The 18,629-nt window shown below is 38.0% G+C and overlaps 2 protein-coding genes across 2 annotated transcripts in view; one reads left to right on the top strand and one right to left on the bottom strand.

Annotated features, from left to right (window-relative positions):
* Positions 1–18,629, top strand: part of LOC109403726 (sodium-dependent transporter bedraggled) — a 358,384-nt gene that overhangs the window by 286,812 nt on the left and 52,943 nt on the right. The window lies entirely within an intron of this gene.
* On the bottom strand, positions 932–2,803 carry LOC109426413 (probable cytochrome P450 9f2). Its single transcript, XM_019701925.3, has 2 exons — positions 2,465–2,803; positions 932–2,401 (listed from the first exon to the last, which is right to left on the bottom strand). The coding sequence occupies exons 1-2, from the start codon at positions 2,677–2,679 to the stop codon at positions 1,000–1,002; spliced, it is 1,617 nt and encodes a 538-aa protein (XP_019557470.3). The 5' UTR covers positions 2,680–2,803; the 3' UTR covers positions 932–999.

Here is an 18,629-nt window from a genome sequence, read left to right as displayed (position 1 = left end):
AATTTCACTAATTTCTTTTATTTGATGCGTTCCTGTAGTTTTAAGTGGGACCCAAACACAACATAGTAGGCATCTCTTCGCCTGCTGTGTCTGTGTCTATGGGGGGTTTAGGCTTCTTTAACACATACTAAGTTTGGTCATGCCGATTGCCGACGATATGTGTTGGTGACCCTCAGTATTTGATAATCGCCCTGGAAGAGAACTTATCTTTCGCATTCCTCAGTATATAATCTATCAATTATTTCCAGCAGGCAATTTGATGTGTTCCACAAAAAAAACTTAAAAAATTGTTATTTTCAATCAGTAGCACGCACGACCTTAACCTTGAACTTGAACAAGCTCCGTTCGATGCCACCATCATTATTGCATCAGCTGCGAGATCAGCTACGTTCGTGATCTCATTTGAACTGGACAAACTGTGTAGTTTAACTCAATTAACACCATTAATACGAACATAAATTTCTATTTGTGGTTTGTCCTGCTTTGCATTCAGACTGTGTGATCTTTGATCCAGCTTCATTCAATCATCTTATTTTTTGATGCGACATGTCAATCTTAATTTGCGCTGGAAATTTTCGGAGAAATATGTTTGCACTCTTTTAATTTTCCGAAGTTTATTTTTATCTTAGACTAGCTGTCCCGGCAAACGTCGTACTGCCTGCCTACTGTGTTTTTTGACGCACAGCTTCATGGGGACGTCCCCCGCAAAGTTATCTGTATGGGAGCCCCCCGTTCCAAAGACCGGAGAGGTCCCGCACCAAGCTAAGAACCTTCCCCGGTCCCAACAGCACCCACATACAAAATTTCACACCAATCGGTTCAGTAGTTTCCGAATCCATAGCGGTCAGACAGACAGACAGACAGACAGACAGACAGAAATTCATTTTTATATATATAGATTATAGATTATATATTTGCATTGTATGTCAATTAAAGAAAACTGATAAAATATTAAATTTCATTACTTCTTAATTACTTCTAAGTAGGAAAGTCTTCCACTCACAGCGATCTTGGTTTGAACTCCAACCAAACGCCCTTTTCACCCTGCAGGGTGAATCCGCTCATGGTCAACCGCAGCGGAATCTGGGTCTTCTCCGTCGGTTCGAAGCTGAACTCACGCAACAGGTAGTACACGATCATCTTCATCTCCATCAGTGCCAACCGCGATCCAATGCAATTTCTGGGCCCAGCCCCAAACGGTATGTAGGCGGCCGGGTTGATTTTCGACTTGTTCTCCTCGCTGAACCGTTCCGGATCGAACTTTTCCGGATTGGAGTAGTACCGTGGATCGTTGTGGATAGCGATTGCAGGAATCCAGACGGACTTTCCCTTCTCGATCACGAACGATCCAGTGCTGTCCTTGTAGTGGTAGTCTTTGGTACAGTAGCGATCGCCCACAATGCCCGGGGGCCACTTGCGTAGACTCTCGGATATGACCATGTCCATGTACTGCATCTGCTGCAGCACCTCGTAGGTCAGCGGCTTTCCATCGAGGTTCGATTCGGTTTCCATAACTTCTTCGTACAAGCGCTGCTGTATCTCCGGATTGAGTGCCAATTCGTATGTCAAGAACGTCAAACCCGTAGACAGAGTGTCGAACCCGGCCAAAAAGAAGATGAAACACTGCGCAACCAACTCGTTATCCTTCCAGATTCTCGAGTGCGTTGATTTTCCGACTTGTGATTCCTCTACAGTCGCAAATCCCGCATCCTTCGTGTCTTGTTCTCCCTTTTCATGCTTCAGCGCGCCCTTGCGAACCTCCATCAACATATGAATCATGTCATTCCGAACGATTCCATGCGCCTTGCGTTGCTTCATGTTCTCCAAGATCATTTCCGTGAAGTATTTACCCGCTTCTGCATCTACAAAGTCGGCTCCAAGTTTCTCCATTAACGATGGCATGGCTCGCATCAACAAGAATTTGACCAACAACGTCAGCCTCTGGAAGTTCAGCAATTGCTTTCCCTTCATGTAGAAGTCGTTTTCGCGATCCCGCATCGAGTCCACCTTGATCCCAAAAGCCACCGTCGCGATCACATCGTTGCCGAACCTCGCGAAAGTGTCCTTCATCTCAAACTCCAACCTCTTGCCGGTTTTCGCTTCCGAGACCAAGAACGCCGCCATCGATTGACCGCACTCCGCCACCAGCTCGAACATGTGTCGCATCTTGCTCCCGGTGAAGGCCGGACTCAGCGTCGCCCGCATGTCCCGCCACTTCTGTCCTCGAAGGGCAAATAAAGAGTTTCCGAACAGGGAGTCTTCTCTGACCTCTTCACCCGTGCCGGTCATCGTCGGTGTATGATCGGTGAAGTGTTCAAAATCCTTCACCGTTATGGTCTTGATGATTTCCACATCACGGATCATGTAGACCGGCTTCGTCAGATCGTAGAATCCCACCATCCTGAAATGTTCAAAATTTTGATCACACCATCTGGACCTTTTCACATCTCTAACAAAAACTCACTTGGCATCCGGGTAACTGTTATATATCTCTCGAACATGACTGGTGATGTCCCGTTTCCGGGTCAATATTGGACCACTATTGCCCACTAGGAACGTCGGCTTCATGGATGGTACAGGTTTCGTCAAGAAGTACTGATACCGCTTCGATATGTTATGGTAAAGCGCTAGGATGAGCGCTCCTACGGCGATAGCCGCGAATAAATTCACTTCCAACATTTTCGCGCGATCAAATCAAAGTAGGCTGAACTGAACTGGTCTGGTCGGTGCCACTCACCACACTGCGGCCAGCTCGAATAATATACGTTGGGTGGATCAAAGCAAGCTCGGTGGTTAATCGTTGCTCAGGTGCGGTGCCGTCTGTGTGAGTGTGAGCGAAAATGACTCGCCAGTTGCGATTGACGAACTGGGGAACTGAGATTAATATTGAACTCTGGTGAAAATGACGTGTATGTTGCGAAATGAATTTATCCGGCAGATTATGTTGATGCCGAAGATTTATTTACAATCACCTGAAGATGATGAAAATAAACACGTTATTTATTCAGCATATGTTTTAAACGGAATTAATAAATACGACAGGGGCCCGACTGTGCCATGCCCTGATAGCATTTTTGTAAATGTAGTTCTTCACTCGTGGTTCTGAGCTCGTCGAATATATTAGCAGCGAGAGATGCTTTTTATATTAAAACTTTTTTTTTATAATTATTAAATCTTTTACTATTTCTTCTTTTCATAGTAGCCCTACCGAAATACCGCCTTCTCTCAGCTATTAATTAAAATATAGAGAAGGTAGTAGACGGAAACGGAAGCGAAACCGGATAGAACAGCTTGCTCAGTTTCCGCTGCCTTTTCGTTTTAATTTCCAAAGTGTTCTAAACCGTAAACAACCCCTGCCACGTGTCCATAACACACTCCCTAATTTTGGGAGCGTTTACGCTAGTACAGTAGACTCTCCATGTTTCGATATTGAAGGGACCAAAAGATAGGGATCCCTATCCCCCTCGAGGGATCTCCGGGTAGAAGAAAATAACTAACAAAGATCAAATTGTTGAATAAAATAATTTGTTATTGGTTTGTTGGGAATAAGAGCTAAAAGAACAAAAATAAAAACTGATTTTGTACCGGAAAATAATTCAATAATAACTAATGTTATCCCTATAAGAACAAACCAAGAACAACATATTTCAAAATATATTATAACTGAATAAGTTATTATCGAGTTATTGAGAACAATGTACCCGACTAGATGGACATTACAAAATTATAACAAGCTGTGTTATTTTGTTACAATAAATTTTTATAACAAGGGTTGTTATAAAACATGTACCGTTAGTAGTTAAAATAACAAAAAATCTATCAAAATTCCCACTGAAAAGAACAAAAATGTAATAACTTGTGTTATGATCATAACAAAAATATTACAAAACTTGTTCCATGAAATATGATAGAATATAACAAAATTATAACAAATTGTGTAATAATTCCTTTGACACCAATTAGGGTAAAAACTAATTTTTATACTCATTTTTGGGTAAATATTTTTAAGTGTGTTATTCTATTTTTAGAAAAAGTAAGTACCATAAAAAATAGTTTCTAGAACGTTATAAAATGTTTGGGTCTGAACGGGATTTGAACCAAGACACCTACCATCGGTAGAAATCTGGCGCCTCTGTCAATGAGGCCATCACGGCTTTTGAGGAGAGCGGTGATAAAAGCTTTACTGGTTCTACGTATTGCCAGCTCCGTTATTCAAATCCTTGTTTGTCAGACGTACACGAGAGGGGTAGTATGACATCACATAGAGCTCGTTGACACATAATAGACTTGATTTGTCGATGGAGATCTTGTTTTAATCGATCACAATTATACCATAGGCAGATATGATAACAACTTTAGATATAATTTAGTTATATTCAAAATTTTATTTTGTTTTAAGCAATGAAATGAAATCCATTACATAAGTGGTCATCCATAGAGTATATCGTCACGTTTAGAGGAGACAGGGAGGGTTGAAAATTTCCAATTGTAGCGTGACGTACTTAACCCTTCAGGAGGCGCGCGCCGCTGGAAAAAGTATAACACCACCAAAAAAGCTCGCTCGTCGAATACGGCGCGAGCTCGGTGCAGTTTCAGGATCATGGCGCGCGTCCAGAAAGATTAATGGATGTTCCCTAAGGTCGAAACAAAATAGGCTGAATAAATTCCATGATTAACTGAGCAGAATTAGTAGCATAGAGGGCGTTTTTTAATGATAATAATTATTTAATTCCACTTTTGCTCTCCACGTTCAATTACATTCACTACCCGAGCAAAGTCTAACAACAAAATGATAGCAAATCGAAAACACGATTTGTAATCAGCAGCAAATTGATATCATATTTTGATATCAGACTGTCTTACTCGGTATACTTTATTCATTTCGTCAGAGAGCAGTAGTACTGTTTCGGTATTTTATGTAATCGATCTCATGTTTTCGTGTGTAGAGAGAGATACGTCATTTTTTGTATAAAATTCAAGTCAAAAGTATTGCAAGTTCCATGTAACGGAAGAATTGTTCATCTGATCGGAAATTACAGCACATACAATATCCATCGTTTTAGCTATATTTCTTTGATCTTACTAAGAGTTGACCGAAAGAGATTTTTCAAAAAACTCATAAAAATTGCTATTAGAAAAACTTTTTTAATAATGTTTGCTTCATGTTTCATTTTGTCAACAAAATACCCGAGTTTCCTTCAAAATTATACACTGTTAAAAATACGTATTTTGTGAATTGGAGTGTTTGTGTTAAAATATGTTTTTTTATATGTAAAACAAGTTTTTTCTGTGTTTATTTTATCACAAAGTCCATTTGTTTCCTTTGAGGTACACCGGGGCAAGTTGAAAGGGGTGGGGCAAGATGAAACAGCGGGTTAACAGTTTGATCGCCATAAAATATAGTTTTTGATTCAAACAAACTTTTGGCGAAGGATAAATTTCAAAATTCTATTGAAATCTATATCAAAACTTTGCGTTTCATCTTGCTCCACTCGTTTCAACTTGCCCCGGTGTACCTTACCATATTTGTTCAGACACTTTTTCTCTAATACGAACGGTATCCGTATAACAGATTTTCAAGAACTTTCATGTCAAAAACATTCGTTCTTCTCAAAAGTTACTCTCGAAACCAAACGATCTTTTCTCACGTAAAATCACTTATTCGAGAGTTCGAAGATACGCTGCTGCCACCTGGAAAAAGTTTACTGTATGCGTGAAGGACCGATTTTTTTAGCATGGGGAAGCATAGGAAGTCGGTTTTCAAATGCTTCTAAAAAAATCAAAACAATATTTAATTAAAAGCGGGTTGGTGTACGTGATGAGAAATTCAATTAGCAAACTTTTTAGCATATAATTTTGATTAAATTTTTTTTCCCAGATTAGGTACTGATTGTGTAGAAAACGAAGATTCTTAACCCGTACATCAATCCGTTTTTAATTAAATAATGTTATGAATATTTTAGAAGCATTCTAAAATTGACTTCCTATGCTTCCCCATGTTAAAAAATCGGCGCTTCACGCACATGATCAACTGTGGTAATTTGCTTCGTAGTCCCCAATACTGTTATTTCTGAATACGTTAGCTACGTTTTGCCTGAAACCAAGGTATTAAAGTTTTGTCGTTTACGGATTTCACGCAGATTTGCTATATAGTGGGTTTACTTCTACACGACTTTCTCTACCCTGCTTTTCCACAGTTTCGAAGTTACGCGAAGTTCATTAGAGAAGATTTTTCTTTCTTGTTAGCCTATTTCTCCACCGGCCCTCCAATTTCTACCAGAGAATGCTACAAAAGCTGCCACATTACAAAAAAAACTGTATAATAGCAATGGTTTTGTTGGTTGGATTCTTATTCGATTGGCATATCATCTAGCAACTATTCCGGATTTGGATTAGTGTTCAATAAAAGAATCCCAAAAAATTAGAAAACAGATACCTGTGAATCATTTGATTTGCAGCTGTATTCCAGCTTACAGTTTATTTTGATAAAAAGTCATGTTGATATCCCAAGATTTTTTTTACTACAGCTTCTAGCTGTAATGATATCGCATAACGATAGCTTCAAAACACTACTTGTATGTGAATTTGGTAGATTAAAACTAAATGATAACAAATTCTGTTACTTTTTTCATAAGGAATGTGACGCCGTCCACAAATTACGTATCGCTCAGGGGAGATGGTGAAGTACAATCGAGCGATACGGTCAATACAAAAACTTTAGGACTTTCATACTCTAAAGTGTACATGACGATTTTAGCGTAGCGTTGCGTTATAAATGAATGCTACCTATGTTATACGTTTTGTTTTTAATCTTTTGGCTTGAATGGTCAATATTACAAAAATGATCAAACTTTTTCGCGTCGATACAAAAATCCAACAAATTTTGAAATTATTTTGTTGCAAAAATCATAGCAAATATTATAATAAATCTGTTACGAAATCATGTTATAGGCAATTATTTTCATATGCATAATGTAACCAATTTTGTTATATACCTGTTTGAATAAATAATACAAGATTTGTTATAGTTTTGTTTCCAAAATAATAACAAATTTTATTACAATTTTGTTATGGTCATTCACTTATAAGAATCCTTACAACAAAATTATATCAAACTAGCTGTCCCCGGCAAACTTTGTCTTGCCTACTGCGTTTTTTGACGTTTCAAGTTTTGTATCCAAGACCAAATCCCCGGTAACAAAATGTATGGAAGATCGATTTACAAAAACTCTCAATTTTACCATGCTTTTTGCCTCATAAACCTTCCTTGGGTGAAAACTAACAGAACAAAACAAAGACGATCAAAATAGGACCTTCCGTTCGCAAGTTATGCGCGGTCCCACGTATGCCACTGCATTTGTATATATATAGATTCTGTTATTTCTAATAACGGTTGTTATAATTTTGTTATTATCTTGTTAGGTGCTTCTGGTCGGGTAAGCACAAAACAAGATATTCAGAACAGATCATCAATCATACAGTTTTTGATCTTATGATTGGAAAAAAAACTGTATTGTGAGTTCAGAAATATTTTGTCCTTGGTTTGATCTTATAATAACAAAATTAGTTATAATTTACTTTTGTCTGGAACAAAGTGAGTTATTGTTTTTTTATTCTTTTAGCTTATTGCCAACAAACCAATAACAAAATTTTCTGTTCATCAATATTCTATCTATATATATAAAAATGCAGTGGCATACGTGGGACCGCGCATAACTTGCGAACGGAAGGTTCGATTTTGGTCGTCTTAGTTTTGTTCTGTTAGTTTTCACCCAAGGAAGGTTTATGAGGCCTAAAACATGGAAAAATTGAGAGTTTTTGAAAATCGATCTTCCATACATTTTATGACCGGGGACTTGGTCTTGAATAGAAACTTGAAATGTCAAAAAACGCAGTAGGCAAGACAAAGTTTGCCGGGTACAGCTAGTTTAAAATAAAATTTATATTAAATATCCAATTAATAACAAAACAAGTTATGAGTGCAAAATATGCCATTGAGATGTTATTTTACTTAGGATAGTCAGAAGAACTTATTTTGCTATGATTTCATATTTTGTTATTATTAATTTATTTATTGTTATTTAACAATAACTCAGAAATAACAAATTTTGCTTTGATTTTTTTTTTGTTCTTAGCGAGTTATTTAGTGTTATTCATAAATAACATGCTGAGGGTGACGGGTTCGATTCCCGGTCGGTCCAGGATCTTTTCGTAAAGGAAATTTCCTTGACTTCCTTGGGCATAGAGTATCTTCGTGCCTGCCACACGATATACACATGCAAAATGGTCATTGGCAGAGGAAGCTCTCAGTTAATAACTGTGGAAGTGCTCATAGAACACTAAGCTGAGAAGCAGGCTTTGTCCCAGTAAGGACGTTACGCCAAGAAGAAGAAGAAGAAGATAAGAATGAAGAATTTATATATTATGGCAAAATTTGTTATTATTGTGTCCTTGGTTTATTTTTGCCTCTACCCGGGATTAAAGGACCAATTTGTAATCAACACTGGATTGAAAACCCCTCCGCAATTAGGAAAAAAAAATGACAAAAAAGAGATGTGACATCGCCTTTTCAAAATGTTTTGCAACTAGGAAACGAGGTCTAGTAACCTGTTAAAACGGGCAATTGAAGAGACAGATTAAACTATCGAGATGGGAAGAGACATCGAGACGTGAAGAGTCGACTGTAACGGAAAAATACGCTTATAACACCAGTTAGAACCATCTCCAATGGAATCCCCGGAAAAACATATTTGGAAGTGTCATTTGTCGTTTCCCAGCGGGCAAAAGAACCTCGGAACGTGTGGATTACTAGCATAATAAAATATCTTGATTTTTTTTTTCACTTTCTACTTCTTTTCTAATTATTTTCACGTCTGTCTTCTATAAAATCTGGCATAAAACTGAGCATTATAGAGCACTGAATTGTTTTCATTTTGTATGGGATTTTGGCGTTTCTTGTCCTTGTTGTTTATAAATTTCTATAAGAGTGAAAGATAATTTCATGCAATGCTGTATTCTCTACTGAAGATTGAAGAGAATGAGATAAGCTGCAGTGATTATGCATGTCCGAATGGTAAAATAGAAAGTAGTATTTTAGTAGGCTGTGATTTTCAGGAGAGAATAGGGCACCACATGAAATTCCATCCTTCTCTTTCACTCTTACAGAAATTTTGTAAACAACAAGGCCTGGACTCCCCAAGAAGTTTCTTTTGGGATTCGAAAGGAGTTTTGGTGAGATTCTTCCTGGAGTTTATTTAGGACTCTTCTTAGATCGTAAAGAGATTCCGTCTGGGATTCCTTCGAGAACTCTTGCCAGGATTCCTCCGGGAAGAACTCGCGGGATTCAACCAGAGATTCAACCCTGGATTTCTTAAGGCATACCTTCTGATATTACTTCAGAAATTCCTAAATTTCTTCGAAATTCCTTCCGAAATTTGTCTAGAAATCCTCTAGGGTTACCCCTTCTATGATTACATCAGAAATTTTTCCTGAGAATCTTTCAGGAATTCCTTCCGCGGTTGCTCCACATTCTAGAATCGGATTTCCTCTAAGATTATCTACTGTGATTCCTCAGGGAGCAATACCTGAGATTCTTGTTGGGTTTCTTTTAGAAGTTTCCTCTGGGGTCCTTCCAGAAGTTTCTTCTGATATTCCTTAAAGGCTTCATCTGAGATTCATCGAGGAACTTTTTTCAAGATTCCTTCTAGGGCTTCAAGGGATTTCTCCTGGGATTTCTCATTCAGTTCCGGGAACCCTCCAGGAGTTCTTTCCGAAATTCTCGTAATAGATTTTTTAGGAATGTCTTCAGAACTTTTTTTCGACTTTCGGAAGATATTTCTAGAAAAATGCACCGATAAAAATAATGAGGTTTACATGTCGTTTTAGTCATGTAATTTGAATGCTGTGATGGTTTACGATATCATATATATAAAGGCCCAGAGTTGTCTTCCTTCCGTCACGCTCTGAAATGTTTAATTGAAATGTTTCACAGATTCAAAGTTTCAATAATCATTGCACTATAGCATTGTACCTGTGTCGAATTGCATTTATGCATCGTTGCATTGTTGCATCATTGCATTGTTGCATTGGTGCATTGGTGCATCGTTGAATTGGTGTATCGTTGCACTAGTGCATCCTTGACTTGGTGCATCGTTGCATTGGTGCATCGTTGCATTGGTGCATCGTTAAATTGGTGCATCATTGCATTGGTGCATCGTTGAATTTGTGCTTCGTTGCGTTGGTGCATCATTGCATTGGTGCACGTTGCATAGGTACATCATTGCATTGGTACATTGTTACATTACTGCATCGTTGCTTTGGTGCATTGCTGAATTGGTGTATCGTTGCATTATAGTGCATCATTGGATTGGTGCATCGTAGCATTTGTGCATCATTGCATTGATGCACGTTCCATAGGGACATAGTTGCAGTGGTACATCGTTGCATTAGTGCATTGTTGCATTGGTGCGTCGTTGAATTGGTGCATCGTTGCGTTAGTGCATCATTGCATTGGTGCACGTTGCATAGGTGCATTGTTGCATTGGTACATCATTGCATTAGTGCATCGTTGCATTGGTGCGTCGTTGAATTAGTGCATCGTCGCGTTGGTGTATCGCTGTATTCTTGATGCATCGCTGAATTTTTGGATTGGTGCATCGTTGCATTGCTGCATCAATCCTGTACAAAGTTCTAGAAGTTTCATTATTCCATGAGCTAGAATCCTCTCTCTCTCTCTCTTCTTGGCGTAACGTCCTCATTGGGACACAGCCTGCTTCTCAGCTTAGTGTTCTATGAGCACTTCCACAGTTATTAACTGAAAGCTTCCTCTGCCAATGACCATTTTGCATGCGTATATCGTGTGGCAGGCACGAAGATACTCTATGCCCAAGGAAGTCAAGGAAATTTCCTTTACGAAAAGATCCTGGACCGACCGGGAATCGAACCCGTCACCCTCAGCATGGTCATGCTGAATACCCGTGCGTTTACCGCCTCGGCTATATGGGCCCTGGCTATGAGCTAGAATCCTACAACAGCCATATACATATTAACCAAGTTAGGATACATAATAGCATACCTTCCGGCGCTTTCCAAAGAGATGCACCATGCTGAGTGAAATATTTCACATATGCATTGATAAGCCTTCAAGGAAGCTTCTTGAAATTTTCATTCCAGGAGAATCTAGGATTTTCTTCATTGGATATAGACAATTTCTCTTTTTAGGAACGTGTCGGGTCTGCTAATTTCCAGAATATTCTTCCATTCAATGGACAAGACCCCTACAATAGTCGTTTACAATCAAAAGGTGGATACATGATAGTATACAGTGGATGGCCAAAATGTTTGGGATAGGCAACTTTTTTTTCTCTCACAAAAAAGTTCAACATGCTATAACTTTTCATAGAGCGCATCAAAAAATCTCAAATTTTGACTGTTTGTCAACCTATTATATGTGCATCATTGGTACAAATTTGGGCTCGATTGATTAATCTTTCGCAAAGTTATAACCGTTCGGGTAAAACACTATTTTTCAGACAACTGATTTTTGAGCTCTCATACCTCGGAAACCAGTGAACCGAATTGAATGAAATTTTGAACGTACCGTATGCGTGATAATGTTTGCACTATCGTACAAATAAGGTACCCATATCACCTGTACACACAATGTCTTGGTTTTTATTGCATGCACGTAAGCTCTAACTCATATCACAGTAGGTTGCGGGTAAAAAAATCCGATTTCTTAAGTTTAAAATTTGCACCATGAAGGGGTAGCAGCGGTAGTCGGGACTTGTCCACGCGCAAATGTTAAATAAGACATTTCAGGAGTGTTCAGGAGAACCGTAAAACAGTCTTAGACCGAAAAAAAGCAAGGGCAACTATTCCCGAAGGTGCCCACTGGTCGTCCAAGGTTAACATGGATTAAGAAAGCTGTCGCTGCCACCAAAAATAAGATTTGGGTGAATTATATGCGCTCAATGAGAAAAATGGCAAAGAAACGCGAAATCAGCGACTTAACGGCATGGCATACCGAAAAGGAAAATTACGGTGGCCTTTATGATCCTTCGACCATAGAAAAAAAACATACATTATTACCAATGGCATCCAGGAGCTACGAGTAGCGCCATATAAGAAAGTTTTGAATTTGCCCGAACGCAACGTCCGTTTTTTTCGATTTCCGAAAAACTATCGATCCGTACCAAATTCCAGAATTAATAGTTATTATAACTTTTGTTTGTGTGTCAATGTCTACAACATTAGGCAATGTCAAAATAAAAAAATAAATTCAAAAATTGTTAATCTTGACTTCGACACTACCACGGACACTTTTCGACATTTGCGCGTGGACAAATCACGAGCTAGGTTGCCACTTAGTCATTATGCAAGTGTTAAACTAAGAAAATCGACACTTTTTATTCACAGCGTACTATGATATGAGTTGTAGCTTAAATGCCTGCAAATAAAACCAATACATTGTCTTCACTAGTAAAACTGGAATTTTATTTAACGATGGTGCAAACATTATCACGCATACGGTACACTAACAATATGTAAATGCTTCACAAACTATTAAAACATAGGTACTTTTTAAACGTTGAAAAAAGTTATCATGGATTGACACTTTTTGGATTTTTCACGAAAAAAAATGTGATTTTTTCACATCAATGTCAATAAATTTTAGTGTTAATATCCTAAGATTTTCCACTTCTGTTCTCAAATTATCTCTAATCAGATATATTAGAGCCTATTTAGATTGAAGGAAGAACACATTTAATAATTTTTGTGTGGTATTGTAAATTTGACTTATTTTCCTCTATATGGGTAAACATTTCAACCCGGTATAACTTAATTCGCCGTGAGAAAATATTACATTTTATAACGTTGAGTTAAGTAGCAATATATTGTTGATAAACGTTAGAAAAATCATTCAATTCGGTTCACTGGTTTCCGAGATATGACAGCTCAAAAATGAGTTGTCTGAAAAATAGTGTTTTACCCGAACGGTTCTAACTTTGCGAAAGATTAATCAATCAAGCCCAAATTTGTACCAATAATGCACATATAATAGGTTGACAAACAGTCAAAATTTGAGATTTTTTGATGCACTCTATGAAAAGTTACAGTATGTTGAATTTTTTTTGTGGGAGAAAAAAAATTGCCTATCCCAAACATTTTGGCCATCCCCTGTATTTTCTGGCGCTTCGAATGAGCTCAATGCTGAGTGAAATGTTTCGCATATTTATTGATACAATGGCTTCTGAGGAAACTTCTGGAAATTATTATTCCAGAAATTTCAAAAATCTCCTTAATGGATGAAAATTTTCTAAATCTAAGGAGATCAAAAACGGCATAAGAGTGTATGAAATACAGGGTTGTACCAACAGCGCGGATTTCGCGAATTCCGCGGATTTGGCGCGGATTTACCCATGGAATTTGGCCCTCGCGCAGATTTGGCGCGGAAAAAAATTTTTGTAGTTTGTAGTTTGTAGAAATGATTTTTGTAGTGTGTACAGCGAAATATTTAAATGATTATCGGCAATCGAATTAGAAATTATGAAAAGTAAATATTTGTTTAACCCTCCTAATATGTTAGAATTTTTGCACCACGATAGCGTAGTGTACGTTCAGCGTGCCTGACTGGGTCATGTTGACCTTAACATCCTACTAGTAAAAAATTTGGAGCAAGTTTTCGTTTTGGTTTACGGCAATCGTTTACGAAATTCATCAGCTCTTCAAAATATTTCTTTGAAGAAATTGTGCAACGATTATTCCAATTCCATTGCGGGTATGATATGCATCTTTATTCAACTTTCGAGTTCTCGTTTCTCAAAAAAGTCAAATTTGTTTCTAGCAATTCCTTCGAATTTCGACTGTTGGTTATGTTGGGAGGTATGGCGTTCAGTCTTTGGAGGAATAACTCAAAAATGGATTCTTAAGCTTTCATCCGACGTTTCGGTCGCTATATTGCACCTTTTCTGGGAATTAACTATGCTCCGTTTTAGTCCACATTCGTCCCAGACGTAACGTATCGTCCGCCGCCGGCGGCGGTGTTCCTTTGAATGTAATATCCGAAAGATATGCGATTATCGGAAGCCGAAAGGGTAATAGTAATCTGCCCGAGTTACTGGTACAATTTTGAAAGGCACCAGCTATATATTTTGAAGGCATTTCTAGATAAATCCCTAGATTATTTGGGGAAAAAATCTTTTGAAGGGTCATTTCATTTCATTTATTTAGTATTACATCAAATTCAAGATAAAACTGAATCAACAATATTTCTCCATAATACTCGGTTCGTGGCTGCCGCTCTCCATCCTCGGTCGCGCCCGATGCTCGCCAAGTCACGCTCCACCTGGTCCGCCCATCGTGCTCTCTGCGCTCCACGCCTTCTTGTGCCAACCGGATAAATTGCAAACACCAGCTTTGTAGGGTTGTTGTCCGGCATTCTTGCAACATGCCCTGCCCACCGTATCCTTCCGGCTTTGGCCACCTTCTGGATGCTGGGTTCGCCGTAAAGTGCAGCGAGCTCGTGGTTCATCTTTCTCTCTTTTGAAGGGTATCCTAGAGGAAACTGCTAGTAAAAACTTTGGCGAAAAACTCTGGGGGATCTCTGTCGGCATTCCTGGATATATTACTGCAGGAATTCTTGGAGAAACTCCTAAAAAATCCAAGAAAACCCTGTAGGAATTTCAAAGGACTCCAGCAAGTAAATCATGAAAATTGTCAACATTGCCCTTCTAGGATTTTTCCAGTGATTATCCATTTTAAGGGACGTTTTCCTCTGGGCAGAGGCACAACCTTGTGATCAGCTTGATTGCTGTCAGGTCTCGGGGCTTAAATGTATCTTTACAGAGAAAGATGCACACTCGTGGTGCCAAAAAGAACCGATACTTTTCGTGATCAAACGAAGAAGCGTCACGGCTCTTTTTTGTTGTTTTTGATATATTTGATTTCTATTTCCATAAGGAAGGAGGTTGTTACACAATTTACCCTTCTATTTTTTTAAATTATTATTAACCAAGCATCCAATATTGAAGACACAAGATCAAGAATCACAAGAAGAGATGTTTATGCAAGTTCACTGAACATGGTTCTTGATCGTCAAATTTGTTCATTTTGTGTGAAAATACGCAAAGGTAAATAACGTTGACAATTTAATTAACAACACATTCTTTTACAGCTCAATTCGCAAAATCAATCTCCCACCTTTCCTCATCCTTAAGGCCACGCAAAACTCCAAAGCCACATGGCTAAAGAGGTTGCAATACCTACTCCCAAATTCCACGGTGTATTATGGACGATGTGAGGTCTTGGACTTACATTGGAGACTTGGCCCCATGATCCCCTTGTGCATCAATAAAATAAAATAAGATTACTCATTTTAGGAGCGTTTTCTCAGGTTTTGCCAAGTATTCTCCTTGGAAAATTCCTGACTGATGATTCATTCAAGAACTACTAAGACATTACTCAAAAAATGTTCAAAGTGATCTTATGAGATTTTTTCATGAGTATCTTTCTCAAATTCATGCCGGTTTCAAAAAATTCTTTAAAAAAAACTGTTCGGGTTACTGTCTCCAAAAATATTCAGTAATACTTAAAGAAAGCCAAGAAAGTTCCATTCTGTTTATTTCAAAATTTTTATTTTTTATTTTTGTGTATTTTAACTTAGATGCTAATTCTACACTTGTTTATTTCAAAGATTTTTTTTCAGTTTCTTATAAAATTTCTTCAGTTTTTTTTTACAATATTTTTCCCACGAATACACTACCTAGTTATTGGGATGTTTCTCCTGAGATTTTGTCTAGAAAATTCTTTTCAAAATTCGCCCAATGGCTCTTTAAGAAATGTTGGAAAAAATAACGAAAGTTTTGCCGAAATGTCTTCAAACTCACTTTCAGAAAGCATGAGTTGCGTTGATTTACGAATCAAAAGTTTATTCTTCATCCAGCAGTCCATTCCAGTTTAATGAATTTAATGGATTTCTTCAATAACGTGAAGAAAGAAAAAAAAAAGACCTTCACGCTCTCGCGGATTTGGCGCGAATTTATTTCCAGTATCGCGCGGATTTGGCGCGGATTTTTTTCCACCCTTCTCGTAACAACCCTGGAAATAAATCCCGGAGTTGTCTGTATGTTCTCCCGTCACGCTTAGCTAAATTTCACTGAAATATTTCACGTAACGTGCAATGGTAGGGACAGCATTGAATGATTTAGAGAAAGGAGAAAAAAGTAAAGAAAGAATAGGATAGGAGATCGATTACAAAAACTGTTCCAGAACTTTCCACGAGTGTTCAAGATTTTTCTGTTTCGGCGTAATCGAAGCAACTCGTTTCCTTCAAGAAGGTGAAAGTAATATTCGAGAGGTATCTATTTCAATTATGAAAAAAATTGAACCTTGCTATGGGAAATGACGAAAAAGCAGAATATGAAAAATAAATTTCTAGCACATTCTCGAACATTCTTCGTAGGAATCACGTTCAATTGCTTTCTACGAATAATAGCATATTTTATTTTATTTTTTGTTAAGAATTCGGAGAAATCACTGGAATGTAGGTATATTCTGAACAGAGTTGTAGATAAACAAAAAACTTTAAGCAAACGTTTCTAAGCTATTATGACAATTCTATAAATTGTGAAAACTCTTCAAGCAAACGTGGCTAGCCACGTCGGGTCAGTATCATGTATATTTGTGTTATATGTCATGTAATTATCCTGAGTCATGTTGAATTACATGACATATAATAGAAGTTTACATGATATTTCATAATATTTTGATGATATGTCATGTAGACTTCTGTGATATCCCACGCTCCAATTATGCGCATTATATGTCACAGAAATTTACACTATTTTTTCTATCTGTGTGGAATCCAGGGAGGAACGATCGGAGGAAAACCAGATGGAACTTGCTGGAGTATTTTCTTAAAGAAATCCTGTAGGAACTTCATAAAGAATTCCACAAACAAAAACTTCAGGAGAAATTCTTCAAAATATTCAAAATACTCCCCAATAAATTCCTGAAGGATTTCCATTAGAAACAACTGAAGGATCTCCAAAATGAACTAGCGGAAGAATTCCAGAAGGATCTGCGGGAATTGCAAATGGATCTCCTGGAGAAAACCAGAAAAGAGTTCCTAGATGAATCCTGGAAAGAGTTTCTGAAGAAATCCGGGAATCAGTTTCTGAAAGAATCCCGGAAGAAGTTTCAAGAGGAATCCTGGAAAGAGTTCCCAAAGGAATTCTAGAGGAAAAGTGTAGGATTAGCATAAGTAAAAATACACGGAAATAAAAATTTAAAAAAAAATCCAGAGGAAATTCCGAAAGTTATTCCGAGAAAAAGTCCCTAAAGAATCCACGAAGATGTTGCTGAAGAAATTTCAGAAGTACTTCCTGACAGAAACCCACGAAGGTGTTTCCGGAGCAATCCCGGAAAAGTTTCTTGAAGCAATCCCAGAAGTAGTTCCCGTAAAAATCCCGGAAAGAGCTGCTGGATGAATACCGGAGAAGTTTTAAGAGAATTACTGAAAGAAGTCCTGGCAAGATTCCTGGAAGGATCTCAGAAAGAATTCTTGAAAAAAAAAATCGCAGAAGGACCTCCGGGAATAGTCTCACAAGGAAGAGTGGATTTTTGGAAGGATTGTCTGAAAAATCTTAGAAGGAATTCCTGAAGCAATCCCCGAGAAAACTCCTGGAGGAAATCTCTGTTGAAATTGCTGGAATTCCCAGGCGTATAATTTTCAGGAATACCTACTGGAAGAAGAAAAAACTTCCGATGACATTCCAAAAGGAGCTTTTAGGAGAATCTAGGATGAAATTTGTGGAGGATTCCCGGAACTCCGTGAGAAATACCGGAAAAAATGTCCTTGAAGTCCCAGAAGGAATCTCTGAAGAAATTCTAAAAGGAGTTCGTGGAGGATCCTTCAAGAAATTTCAGAATGAATCCCAGGGTAAACTTCTGAACGAACCCCAAAAACAATCTCAAATAGATCTACCTGAGGAATCACAGATGCAAAACCTAGAGAAACTCTAGAATAAGTTTGTGGAGAAACCGCGGAAGAAATTCCTGGAGAAATCTCAGGTAACATTACTGAGGTAATCCTAGAAGGAATTCTTCAAAATTAATTTCTAGGGAAAATTTTGGAAGGAATTTAGAAAAAATCCAAATACTCCTGAAGTAATCTCAAAAGGTATTCCTTAAGAAATCCAGGATAGAGTCTCTGGAAGAATCCCGGGAGTTCTTCCTGGAGGAATCGTGGCAAGAGCTCTTGAAGGAATCCCAGACGGAACCTCTTTGTGAATCTCAGTAGAAACTCCCGAAAGAACCCCATGGGAAATATTCTGAAGGGGTTATAAATAAACTCATGGATGAGTCCTTAAAATCCTAGGAGAAATTACTGGAAAATCCTTGGTGAAATTACAGGTAAATTTCTGGTGGAAGTCCATGGAGAAATTACCCGAGGAATTGCAGGATGAAACCCTACAGGAATTTCTGTAAAAAAAAAACATAGAAGAATCATTGGAGGAATTTCTATTGAAACCTCTGAAAACCCCTTGTTACGATTCCAGATGAAATTCCTGGAGAAATCCACGGAGGCATTTCTGAAAAAAAAGGTTTTAGGGGAATATCTGTAGCAA

This window comes from Aedes albopictus, chromosome 3 (genome assembly GCF_035046485.1).
Source record: "Aedes albopictus strain Foshan chromosome 3, AalbF5, whole genome shotgun sequence".
NCBI lineage: Eukaryota > Metazoa > Arthropoda > Insecta > Diptera > Culicidae > Aedes > Aedes albopictus.
Note: the sequence above shows the minus strand (reverse complement) of the source record. Positions and strands in the feature narration are given on the sequence as shown.